The sequence below is a fragment of the Urocampus carinirostris genome, chromosome 11 (genome assembly GCF_059441175.1).
Source record: "Urocampus carinirostris isolate Australia breed hairy pipefish chromosome 11, RoL_Ucar_1.0, whole genome shotgun sequence".
In the NCBI taxonomy this organism is placed as follows: Eukaryota; Metazoa; Chordata; class Actinopteri; order Syngnathiformes; family Syngnathidae; genus Urocampus; species Urocampus carinirostris.
In genome coordinates, this window is record NC_142359.1 from 3,399,745 (window position 1) to 3,412,887 (window position 13,143).

The window sequence follows — 13,143 nt, forward strand, 5'->3', positions numbered from 1 at the left end:
TCGTTCTACCTCTCATCAAACCTAGAACTAGTCCAGTACCGCTTCCTGCCTCCGCCTGATAGCATCTACATAGGACACATCTTCAGTGCCATCTCTTCGGCTCCTTTTGAGTCTACCTGCACTTTTTAGGATTCTCATCTCGGATGTTGTTAAACTCCAGGGAGATCTTGGCGTCCAGACCGATGCCAAAGTAGTTGTTCATCACACACTTTTCCCAGCATTGCCTGCAGGAGAGTATAGATTCAGTGAGGAGTCCAGCCAGTCCAGTGTAAAACTGCTTGATGGATACTTACACAGACTCTTCGTTGAAGTTTACCGCCTGGAGGCTTGCTGGTTTCTCCTGGACGATGAGCGAAGACGGACTTAAACTTTTATCACCTGGAAGAAGAAGCTTGGGTAAGCAAAACAAACACTGGTTTGACTCTTTATCTTAATATAAGGTCTGTTCACCTTTTTATGGCCAAAATCAAGAAGTTTTCAAGGATTTCGAAAAGCCAATTTATACATTTGTCCAGTACCATTAAAAAAATAAATTCGGTGTGAATCAAATATATCTGCGAGTAAGTCAAAAAATGTATCACCATATAGGTGTTGCAGGAAGTTCTTCCTACTACAACTTACCACTAAAAAGCGCTACTTTAATTATTAGCTTGTCCCATAAAAAATGTCCATAATTGATACGTAATCCTTGCATTAGTAAACATTAAACATTAGTAAACACTGGACCGTGTGTACAGTAAGATCAAACATCTAGTTGGATCCGGCCATATCTGTCTGACCCTCACCCCCTCATACACCCCCCCTCCGGAGGAAAACAAAGCCTATGCAACAAGGACAGTACAAACATCTTTGTTTTCTTTATCCTCACTGTAAAATGTGGACCTGGAGTGCCACGTCCAATTTCGTTGTCACAATATATTTAACCCATGTTGTAACAATGACAATAAAGGTATATTCTATTCTATTCTATTCTATTCTATTCTATTTCATAGTGCCCTGGTAATGGACACCGGTGCTTCATCACTCTTGCTGCCTTAGTGCTGCTTTTGACACTGTGGACCATAATATTTTACGAGAACAGATGGAAAAATGGATTGGTCTCTCAGGAACCGTCCTCTTATGGATCAGATCCTAGCTCTCAGATAGGACGCACCGTGTCAAATATGGTGAAATGACATCTGAGCCCTTTAGTGTTACCCGTGGTGTTCCGCAGGGTTCAGTACTTGGCCCCCTTCTTTTCAGCTTAAAACAAACTTCTACTCTATAGCAGATGAATAACCTATATTTTATATTGATAATATGTGTATTATTTGCCCTCATGTAGGTTTTAGATCAGGGGATGGTGTCATAATAGTTTTTTAGTTTGCAAAAGTCTTTGATTTGTGCGGCCCTTTGACTCATTGTGATTAAGGGTGTCACAAATAAACATGACTTGACTTGTTTTGCTGTTGCATGCAGCTGTCCTTTTGGGCTCGGCCTGTAGGGGGCGACGACGCTTCATTAAACAATGCCATTCAAACGAGTGGCAGCTGCTGTTAGTCACAGGGGAAGAATAAATGCAACGGCAAAGCGAAGCCATCAGAGAACAGTGTTGGTGTTGTTTTTAAGCAGATTTGTTGAGAAACATGGCAACAGTTTCAAGCATTTACAAGCACTTCACCCGCAATTCAAGCGGGGTGGGGGGGGGGGGGGATTTTGTAAGGTTTATTGTTCTATATTCTTTATCAATTATCCATTATCCGTTATCGGTCAAATCATAATACGCTACAAAGCCAAGGGACCGAGACACTTGCTCCCAGCCAAGAGGCCGAGTCAAGGTCCTAGCCACAGAGCCATGCAGCGATCAGTGCGAATGCACCGTTCCCGGAGGCACTGCAATACCGGGCCAATGCGTGGAGTGGACAGAGCAAGCTCTTATTCCATCTACCGATTGCAAAAATAAAACTTAAATCCAGAACCACATATCCGGCTTTTATTTTCTTAATTCAAGCACTTTCAACCCTTATTTACAAAACGTAACTCAAGCATTTTCAATGATTTCTTGCTCCTTGTAAAACCCGTGAATAGTTAATATAGTGACGAGTCTCTTTAGACATTTGGGAGTTTTTTAAGGATACATTATACATTTATGCCCTGCGATTGGCTGGCAACCAGTTCAGGGTGTCCCCTGCCCACTGCCCGATGATTGCTGGGATGGGCTCCAGCACCCCGCGACCCTACTGAGGATAAGCGATGCAGCTAAGGAGATGAGATGAGATGATTATACATTTAGCCTGCGGGTGTACTAGTACCCCTTGGGTTACTTGGTGATACTTCAAGAGTTACTTGAGATTGAAAAGTAGCCTTGATGAAAAATGACAGTACTTGCTTCCAGGGTTGGGCAGGGTTACTGTAACTGGATTACTTTCAATGACTTTTGGATGACTCCAATACCAAATATGCTAATAAAAGACAAAAGAAACTCAATATGAATAAAAGGACAAAATTTTGTGCAGGCTTGGGGAGTAACGGAATACATGGAACGGCAAAAATGATGTTTGGATTTATTTTCATTTTGTTTCTGTCGCATTTTATGTTCGTTTTGCCGGAGATCAAAGAGATCAAAGAGAGAGAGAAAGCTTACCACGTGTTGTGAGTCATCATTTTATTCATATTGAGTTTCTTTTGTCTTGTATTAGCATATTTGGTATTGGAGTAATCCAAATGTAATTGAACGTAATCCAGTTAAAGTAACTCTACCCAACCCTGGTCGCATTTTATGTTCGTTTTGCCGGGGATCAAAGAGATCAAAGCCAGGAGAGAAAGCTTACCACGTGTTGTGAGTCATCATTTTATTCATATTTACTTTCGTTTGTCTTTTATTTGCATATTTGGTATTGGCGTAATCCAAAAGTAATTGAAAGTAATCCAGTTAAAGTAACCCTACCCAACCCTGGTCGCATTTTATGTTCGTTTTGCCGGAGATCAAAGAGATCAAAGCCAGGAGAGAAAGCTTGCCATGTGTTGTGAGTCATACTTGTATTCATATTTAGTTTCTTTTGTCTTTTATTAGCATATTCGGTATTGGAGTCATCCAAAAGTCATTGAAAGTAATCAAGTTAAAGTAACCCTACCCAACCCTGGTCGCATTTTATGTTTGTTTTGCCGGAGATCAAAGAGATCAAAGCCAGGAGAGAAAGCTTACCACGTGTTGTGAGTCATCATTTTATCCCTATTGAGTTTCTTTTGTCTTTTATTAGCATATTTGGTATTGGAGTAATCCAAAAGTCATTGAAAGTAATCCAGTTAAAGTAACCCTACCCAACCCTGTCTGCTTCCTCCACCTATGACAAATCTGAGAAAAACGTCATCGCATTCAGAACTTGAATAAGAGCAATTTGTAACGAGGTGAACGATTTTGAAAGCAGTAACTTTGTAAATCATTAATGCGATGTTAACAATTCTGGACCTTGAAACCGTTCAAAGTGTTCAAATCTGAATTCACTAGAGTGCTATTAATAAAAATACAACTAGCTTGATTTACATTTGACTGTGCCTCCTCAAAACTACACGTAGTAGTTTGGACCCATCTGATTTACGCAATCACCAGAAAGAAACATTCCTGGTCCACTGTCTACTCTGACAGTGTTTTAAGTCCAGGCTGAAAACGGCTCTGTTCAACTGTGCATACAACTAAAAGGGTTCTAGAATAGAATATGCCTTTATTGTCATTGTTACAACACGGGATATGCTGTGACAACGAAATTGGACGACTCCAGTTCCACATTTACATTGAGGATAAGGAAACAAAGAGACAAAGGAACAAAGAACTAACTGACTTTGTTGTAAGTAGGCTTTGTTTTCCTCCGGGGGGTTGATGAGGGGGGGTGAGGGTCAAACAGAGTTGCCGGATACAACCGGAATGTTTGATCTTACATTACGCATAGTCCAGTGTTTTTCCGAATTGCTCAGTCCACAATTGAATGGATTTGGGAGTACAGTCCATAAACATGCCCGATTAAAGTCGCCGTCGACGATAAAGCTCCGTTGGGGTGTGCAAGCTGCTGTTTATTGATAGCAGCGGGCAGGAGATTTAGCGCTATGCTAACGTTAGCATCCGGTGAAACGGTTAGCGGTGGAAAGTAAACAGCAAACACAAAGACACAGTTAACTCTCCCTGCACTCTTCACTTTTAGATAGATAGATAGTAGAGGTAAGATCGGGCCCAAAAAAAGCACCCGAACCCGACGCAGGCCCGAGGGGTATTAAACCCGACCCGGACCCGGCCCGACTAATTAACTGGATTTGCTGGCCCGGCCCGAGGGGGCCCGAAATTACATATTTTATTTATAAGGAGGGGTGATTTATGATAACAAATTAAACTCTGCCTTTTGTTACAACATCTAGGCCTAAGTTAAATAAAACTGTATAAACATTTACATCTTTTATATTTCTGTGTCTGCACTGCAATCTGTCATTGACGTTTTTTTTTTTTGAGGTAGCGAAAACATTTAAAGGCGTCCGTCATTTTGACGACTTGATCATTGGGCCATAATCCACAGCAGCAGTAGTAGTACGCCTTTAAGATTTTAGCGCAGCACTTACATTGAGAGGGGATGTTGACGTGTTGTGCCGACTCCTATGCAAATCCACCCCCCCCCCCCCCCCGATCGTATTCTATATAAAACGCTTATTAAAACAATAAAGCGAGCTAATTATAATCATTGGGAGATCCTAGTCTATATAATGCGTTTATTTAAACAATAAAGCGTGATCGTATTCTACAAATTGCGTTTTTTAACGCGGATGAAAATCTCACCAACGTCAATGTACGCTTCCGACAAAAGCGATCGTATTCTATATAATACGCTTTAAAACAAAATAAAGCGAGCTAATTATAATCATTGGGAGATCGTGTTTATTTAAACAATAAAGCGCGATCGTATTTTACAAAATGCGTTTTTTAACGCGGATGGAAAAGTCACCAACGTCACTGTACGCTATGATTTCCGCAATCACAACTAATTGTACACAAATAATATTTATTTGATTTACTATAATATCCGTATGTAATGTCTTTTTTATTGTGAATGAAACCCTGGTTGCATTGGATCCTGCGGTGTAAACAAATTGTTGTTTTTTTCATTTAAAATCGGAGGGGGGGAGGAATTTCCATAGGAGTCGGAAAAATAGCGATTACAGCTCCTTCTCCGTTTTATCCAAATTATTTATTTTATAACAAGTATTCCTTGGTCTAGTATCCATACATAGTTTAAGTATATATTTTTAATGAACATTTAACACATTATTAATTAATTTAAAAAAAAAAAAAAAAAAAAAAAAAAAAAAAAAAGCAGGACCGAACCCGACCCGACCCGACCGTATGACTGACATTTCAGGGCCCGACCCGGCCCGAAATTGCCTCGGGTTCGGGTTCGGGTTCGGGCTCGGGCCATAAATCTTACCTCTAATAGATAGATACTTTATTCATCCCCAAAGGGAAATTCACAATTCACATTTTACTTTATTTTAATTCATTGATTTTATTATGTTTTATCTGTGGTTTTCATGCATTTTACCACATTTTAAATTTTCAATGAAATGAAATGATTATTGGGGGTATTAGGGGTTCAGTGTCTTACACTTGCTTTCGTGTTTTCCTTGCCTTCGCGGTTTTCTGAAGAATTTCTCCGTTGTTTTTTCGTGCCAAAATGATTGCCGTTGTTACCACTTTCTGTATTATGTTTCGACTTATTACCGATACTGAAGAAATGACCGATTTTTTTTGTTGATTTGCACCTAATACCGACTGTTTTTACGGAGGCATACTTCTCTTTCACTCGACAACCACCAAAACAATGACGTCATCTCGAAGAACGAGATCTCGTTTGCCCAGATCGGTGCGAGACCAAAACAACAATGGCGGATCTGCCTGACGAGAAGTTTGGAGTGCGGTAAATCTTTGTTTGAAAAAAAAAGTAATCGGATAATAATGACAATTTGGTGTCAAAAAAGTTGCAAAAATGGACGCAGGCAAACCAGAACACGTCATTTGTGGAAACTGGAAACTGATAAATTTGGATTTACATGTGCGCATCTCTGCCTCCTTGACTTCTTCGCCGTTGTCTGGATTATTGGAAGAAGGCGACGGCATCTTATGGACTTGAGTGTGTCGGTTCTGTTCATCCACCACTGCAAAAAACAGTACCAGTGAGAAGATCTCCCCTGGAGACACAGAAGACTTCGTTTACCTTTCTCGGCCTGTTCGATGATCTGCCTTAGCGCCTTTTTCAGACTGTTGGCCCTCAGCATCAGCTGCTCCCTGGAACGGCACGTTAAGCCGTCAGAAGATGCGTCCTTTCCATCTTTTTCCGTGCCCGAGCCACCGACTTCCGGGCTGGACATGGAACCCGCTGGCACGATCTATAATAGGAATTGATGTTCGTGGGTTTTCGCCTTTGACAAAGGGAATTTTTTGCTAGTTACCTGCGCTTCAGCTTCCTCGTTTAAGGCTTTGACCAGGGAATCTAACTTCTCGTAAAGCAAAGCACACTGTTAGAAAGAAAAGGGATAGCCTTTAGTTAGTTTTTTTAGCGTCAGTATGATTTAAGAAGGAAATTGAATGTTTTTGAGATGAAGTGTTTGAGGACTATGTTGGGAGTGACAAGATTGGATAAATTGAGAAATTAAATTGTGAGAGACAGAACTGGAGTAGGGCAGCACGGCGGCGCAGTGCTTAGCGCGTGTGCGGCACAGTTCTAAGGTCTTGGGAACCTCCTGTGTGGGTTCAAATCCAGCTACGGGACTTCCCGTGCGGAGTTTGTATGTTCTCCCCGTGCTTGCGTGGGTTTCCTCCGGGCACTCCGCTTTCCTCCCACATTCCAAAGACATGCATTTCAGGTGGATTGGCCGGTCCAAATTGTCCCTAGGTGGGAATGAGCGAGCCAATTGTCTGTCTCTGTCTGCCCTGCGATTGGCTGGCAACCAGTTCAGGGTGTCCCCTGCCCACTGCCCGATGATTGCTGGGATGGGCTCCAGCAACACTACTGAGGATAAACGGTGCAGCTAATGAATTGAGATGAGATGAGACTGGAGTAGTTGTGGAACTGAGCAAGCGTGTTGATAAGAGCGTACTCGGTTGGTTTGGACACATGGAGAGGATGGATGAGGAGCCAATGTTGAAGGGGATCTACAGAGCAGGAATCAATGGAAGGAGACCGAGAGGAAGGGCGCCATTGACGTGGATGGATGGTGTTATGAGTGCACTGCAGGAAAGAGGTCTAAATATAGTGGAAGCTAGAGCTCTTGATGGTAATGGGAATGAGTGGAGAGGTGTCGGAAAAGGATAGTGGGATGTTTGGGCGTGTTCTAAGGGATGGGCAGGGCACCTGTATGATGTGGCAGGGGTAAACCAGCGAAAGCTGTCGGGCCCTGCCATTGAACAAAAGAGTGTGTTGTGTCACCCTGACCCGAGTGACATGGCCGCTTTCTGGTGTCCCGTTTCATCTGGAGGGACGAAAGCATGACCGACTTGGGTGCCCAGGTGCCTAACTTGTTTGGGTGTTTGGGCAATTGGGTTGGCCATGGTCCAAAAATGTTTGGGTGTGTTTTTTTGCTATTCTTTACCTTTTTTATTTTCTTTGTTATTGTATGTGTTTGTCTTGCTGTCGGCCACCCCTCTTGAGGGATATGACCATGGTAGATAGATAGATAGATAGATAGATAGATAGATAGATAGATAGATAGATAGATAGAGAGGACCATCAAGGGAAAGTGGGATAAGAATATTTGTAACGTTCAGAATTGTACTCATTTACTAAGGTTGGGTAATACTGGGAATTTTTATATCAATCTAATCCAATCAGGGTTGGGTAGGGTTACTTTAACTTGATTACTTTCAATTACTTTTGGATTACTCCAATACCAAATATGCTAATAAAAGACAAAAGAAACTAAATATGAATAAAATGACAATTTTTTTGCAGGCTTGGGGAGTAACGGAAGACATGGAAGGGCAAACATGGATTTATTTTCATTTTCTTTCTGTGGCATTTTATGTTAGTTTTGCCGGAGATCAAAGACATCAAAGCCAGGAGAGAAAGCTTACCACGTGTTGTGAGTCATCATTTTATTCATATTTAGTTTATTTTGTCTTTTATTAGCATATTTGGTATTGGAATAATCCAAAAGTAATCAAGTTAAAGTAACCCTACCCAACCCTGCAAGTAGTCATAGTGTAACGGGTGTAATATTACCTTTTGTTTTGTTGAAATTCCTGCTGAAATATGTTTGTATAGTTGTGTATATGTGTTCTGCAATGACGAGTCCAACAGCGCCACCAGCTGGTATGGGGTAAGGTTAGGTTTAGCCTCTGATTTTATGACCGGAAAGCGGATATTGTTAGCAGTCTCCAGCGCGCTGCTAACGGTAAGCCACAATTTTTGGGTACTCCGCAAAAAGTTATTCGACAATATTAAAACCACAACTGACAAATCTTGCAACATACACAGTAATGCAATCGATGTTGTCAAGCTGTTTGGATTTATTTTCGTTTCGTTTCCGTCGCCATTTATGTTAGTTTTGTCGTACTCGACTGAAATGTTAATTTCCCTTATAGATTTTGAGAACCGGCGGAGGTGCTAACCACATGGTGTGTGTGTATGTTGTGTCGCTCAAAGCAGGTCAATTGTTCCCGTTTTTACACTCGTTATTAGTTGTGATTCCTTCAGCGAGGCACGACTACATTGCCAAGTGCTGTAAGTGCTATATTTTGACGAATTCATATTTACAATTTATGCTAATGGCCTCATGTTGATGAGTTATGCTACTGGATACATGCTAAAAAGTGATGCTAACAGCTAAATGCTAACTGCTTCATGCTAAAAAATTTGGTAATGGCTATATTTTAACGACTTCATATTTACAAATTATTCTAATGGCCTCGTCTTAATGAGTTATGCTAACAGATACATGCTAAAAAGTGATGCTAATGGCTAAATGCTAACTGCTTCATGCTAAAAAATTATGCTAATGGCCACATGCTAACGAATTAGCAAAATTAATGGGCTCAATGGATTCCAGATGGGCTAACTCCTATCGAACGGCCCATTCTATTTAAACATGTATATTTTAAAAGTTTTTAAAGTGTAATAACAGTGTTATTACTATGTTTTTACCATGAATTTGAATTTTGGACCGCCACAAGGCATATCTTTGTTGTTAAGGATTATGGGCCCATCCGAAATGAACTTGCCAGTACCAGGGTGGGGGGTGGGGGGCGTAATCCCCCACAGAACCAACTAAAAAAATGACAGAAAAGTCTCTCTGGGTTAAAAATTTTATGCTAACTCATAATGCTAACAACCGGGGTTATATATACATGACGGGATCATCTTCCAGATCAATCACAACTCTTCCAATTGCCGCGGGAATTGTCTAGTTGTAATTATTTCTGTTTTCACAATTATATAAAAAGGATGATGTTGGTTAAAATTCAGATTGAAAAAATATGTCGAGTTGAATTCATTGTAAAAGTTAGAACCACTATACGATCACTTGTTAAAAATATCTTGTTAAAATGTATGTAAAAATGATTGTGATGGTTGATTTTCTGAACTGTATTGTATCTCAACTGAAAAGAAAACTATTTGATACGTTTAGAGCAGTCTCCAGCGCGCTGCTAACGATGTTGAGAACCAGCGGAGGTGCTAACCACATGGTGTGTGTGTATGTTGTGTTGCTCATTGCAGCAACTGTAATAAAAGCCTCATCATCCAGTCCAGCCGGAATGTGGATCCTTGGTGGGACGGGTACACCGCAGTTACAATAGGGTAGTATTGATTGATACCGATACTTTTTGCTTGGTAATTTCACGATCATTAATTAATAGAACCCTTTCACAATTAAATAACTATACTGTAGTACAAATGTTAACAGTATAAAAATGAAATATACATGTTTTTATTACAACGATTTCAGAACAAAAGCCAAGTGAGTTTCTCTCATCTCATCTCATTAGCCGTACCGCTTATCCTCATTAGGGTCGCGGGGGGGCTGGAGCCCATCCCAGCCATCTCCGGGCAGTGGGCAGGGGACACCCTGAACTGGTTGCCGGCCAATCGCAGGGCACACGGGGACAGACAACTCATTCCTCACACCTAGGGACAATTTGGACCGGCCAGTTCACCTAAAATGCATGTTTTTGGAATGTGGGAGGAAACCGGAGTGCCCGGAGGAAACCCACGCAAGCACGGGGAGAACATACAAACTCCGCACAGGAAGTCTGGAGCTGGATTTGAACCCACGCAGGAGGTTCCCATGACATGAACTGTGCCGCACAAGCACTAACCACTGCGCCGCCGTGCTGCCCCCAAGTGAGTATATTAAGTTTAAACATTAGTAGACACCTAAAACAAGGCGAGAAGATATCAATGGATTTTGAACTTGCAAGGAGTACTAGGAGAAGCGCTCTCAGATAATAAATATCACTCAGACCAAGCTCAGACAAAATGAAGTAAGGTACAAAATCTCAAGAACATAATTGACACGATCCAAAGAAATTCTAGATATTAGAAAGAAGGTGATTGAAATCTATCAGTCTGGAAAATGTCACAAAGCCATTTTCAAGACTGTAGGGCTCCAGCGAACCACTGTCAGAGCCATTATCCACTAATGGAGAAACCTGGGAACAGTGGCAAACATTTCCAAAAGTGGTTGACCAACAAATGTTACTCCAAGGAACTGCAGGCCTCACTAATTGATTGATACAGTGTTAAGGAATCCACTATAAAAAATGGCCCAAAATTAAATCCACGGAGTGTTCACTGGCGAAAAACACTGTTGTCACAAAACAACTCAGGTAGTTGTCTCACATTTGCCAAAAATCATCTTGATTATCCCTAAGACTTGTCCAATAGCAGCAAACTTATCGGAGTCATTTTGAAAATAAAGTCAGTGGTGCGAATAAAGTGTAAACACAATTGATCTAATTTGAAATACCGTAAATTCCGGACTATAAGCCGCTACTTTTTTCCCAAATTTTCAACCCCGCGGCTTGCTCGAGTATGAGAGGTAAGATTTAGACCGGTGGAGTATATGTGCCGAGGAAGATCACAACTTATGAGCATATACTTACCCTCGTCATACAAATTGCACAAAACAAGGCTCATGACGCAGCCACTATGTTAGAAGCAAATGGGCATATTATTGTGGTGTACTGATGTAAGAGAGCGTGGAACAACGACATCATGATAATATTTCTTTCCGATATTGTAAAAGACAATTAAGATGCCTTTACCAAGAAGGAAGAAGCGTATGGTCCACCGCGATCTGTACGATGATGGATTTTATGTCCTTAACAGACTAAATAGCAGGTAGGCGAGCGTCTTTTCTAGTAGCGTGAAGCTACCTCCCAAAGGCACGGTTTAGGATGAAAATCTCATCTCATCTCATCTCATCAGCCGTACCGCTTATCCTCATTAGGGTCGCGGGGGGTTGGAGCCCATCCCAGCCATCTCCGGGCAGTGGGCAGGGGACACCCTGAACTGGTTGCCAGCCAATCGCAGGGCACACAGGGACAGACAACCCATTCGCTCATTCACACCTAGGGACAATTTGGACCAGTCAATTCACCTGAAATGCATGTTTTTGGAACGTGGGAGGAAACCGGAGTGCCCGGAGGAAACCCACGCAAGCACGGGGAGAACATACAAACTCCTCACAGGAAGTCTGGAGCTGGATTTGAACCCACGACAGGTTCCCATGACATAAACTGTGCCGCACAAGCGCTAACCACTGCGCCGCCGTGCTGCCAAGGATGAAAATTATATTATTATTATTAAAGCTTTGAAAACTCTCTCGATGTACCGTCTTTCTTTGTAAATATGTGTAATATGTATTTGCAACTGTATATTTTTGTAATGTATTTATTTGTATTTATTTGAGACACTTATTCTGCACGAGCAGATTAAAAAAGAGGGGGCGGAGCAAACGCCAACGCTGATGGGAAAGTGGGGACCGGTAAAGGTGAGTGTTTGTGGACACGGCGGACAATAATGGATATATATTTTTCCCACCCTTACTTTTGGAAATATACACTTTTTTTCCTTGGATTACTATCAACGGGCACCCAGAATCTGCAGGTCTGCAACAAATTTTAAGTACCTATATCAATTTGCGTTCATTTTGGCGGCTGTGATTTTTGGACTGTGTGCTTCAATGAAGGACATTTAGTTTCAGTCGCAGGACTTGAAGTTTGGCTTGGATTAACCTCGTGTTTGATTTATGTGGGTGCATGCGGCTTATATACAAGTGTGGCTTGTGTTTGGACAAAATCGGTTTTCCCCTTAAAATGTGGTGAGTGCGGCTTATGATCAGGTGCGCTCTATAGTCCGGAATTTACGGTAGTCATGACTTACCTTCTTGGCCATAGCATCCGCTTCCTCCTTGTTTTCCGTGGCTCTCTCGAAAGCCTTGCTTACCTCTGCCACAAATTCGTTCACCGTCCCCCACAAGAACCTGTCGAGGGAAGAGGGATGAGGGTTAGTGCTCACGAGATGCCAAAAGTACAAGCTGTTTCATTGGGAACACACTTTGCCGAGGAAATGACATCACTGGGTCTGTCGGAATCCAATATTTTGGCCAGGTGAGACGCCACCGAGTTGGCGTACTGAGTGAAGTGAACCTGGAAAAAAGGCACACTGTATGAGTTTTTCAGAAATGTGAAAATGATTCCCCCCATCCTGATTATAGCAAATTGGGCCACAATTGGAAGCAATAGCAGAAATCAAACGTTTACTATAATTAGTAAGTATTTCACAACGCTGTGGAGGAATTTTGGCCCACTCTTCTTTGCAGAATTTGCCATATTTTAGGGTTTTCTAGCATAAACTGCCAATTTAAGGTCACACTACAGCATCTCAATTGGACTTGACTTGGCCACCTTAGAACCTTAATTTTAGCCATTCAGTGGCGGACTTGCTGGTGTGTTTTGGATCGTTGTCCTGCTGCGTGATCCAAGAGCGCTTGAGTTTGATCGTACCAACTGAAAGTCAGACGTTCCCCTTCTGGATCTTCTGGTAAACACCAGGATTCATTTTTCCGTCAGCAGCAGCTAGTTGTCCTGGTCTTGAGGCAGCAAAGCAGATCTGGACTATGACACTGCCA

General features: G+C 41.8%; 1 protein-coding gene and 1 pseudogene across 1 annotated transcript in view; both read right to left on the bottom strand.

Moving 5' to 3' along the window:
• LOC148356212 (diacylglycerol kinase delta) overlaps positions 1–13,143 on the bottom strand; it is a 96,745-nt gene that overhangs the window by 20,688 nt on the left and 62,914 nt on the right. Inside the window, 6 exon segments of the mRNA XM_088348369.1 lie at positions 117–224; positions 294–378; positions 6,067–6,171; positions 6,231–6,531; positions 12,396–12,495; positions 12,570–12,661. Of these exon segments, the coding sequence (XP_088204495.1) occupies positions 117–224; positions 294–378; positions 6,067–6,171; positions 6,231–6,531; positions 12,396–12,495; positions 12,570–12,661 (791 nt within the window).
• On the bottom strand, positions 1,848–1,965 carry LOC148356213 (U2 spliceosomal RNA; annotated as a pseudogene).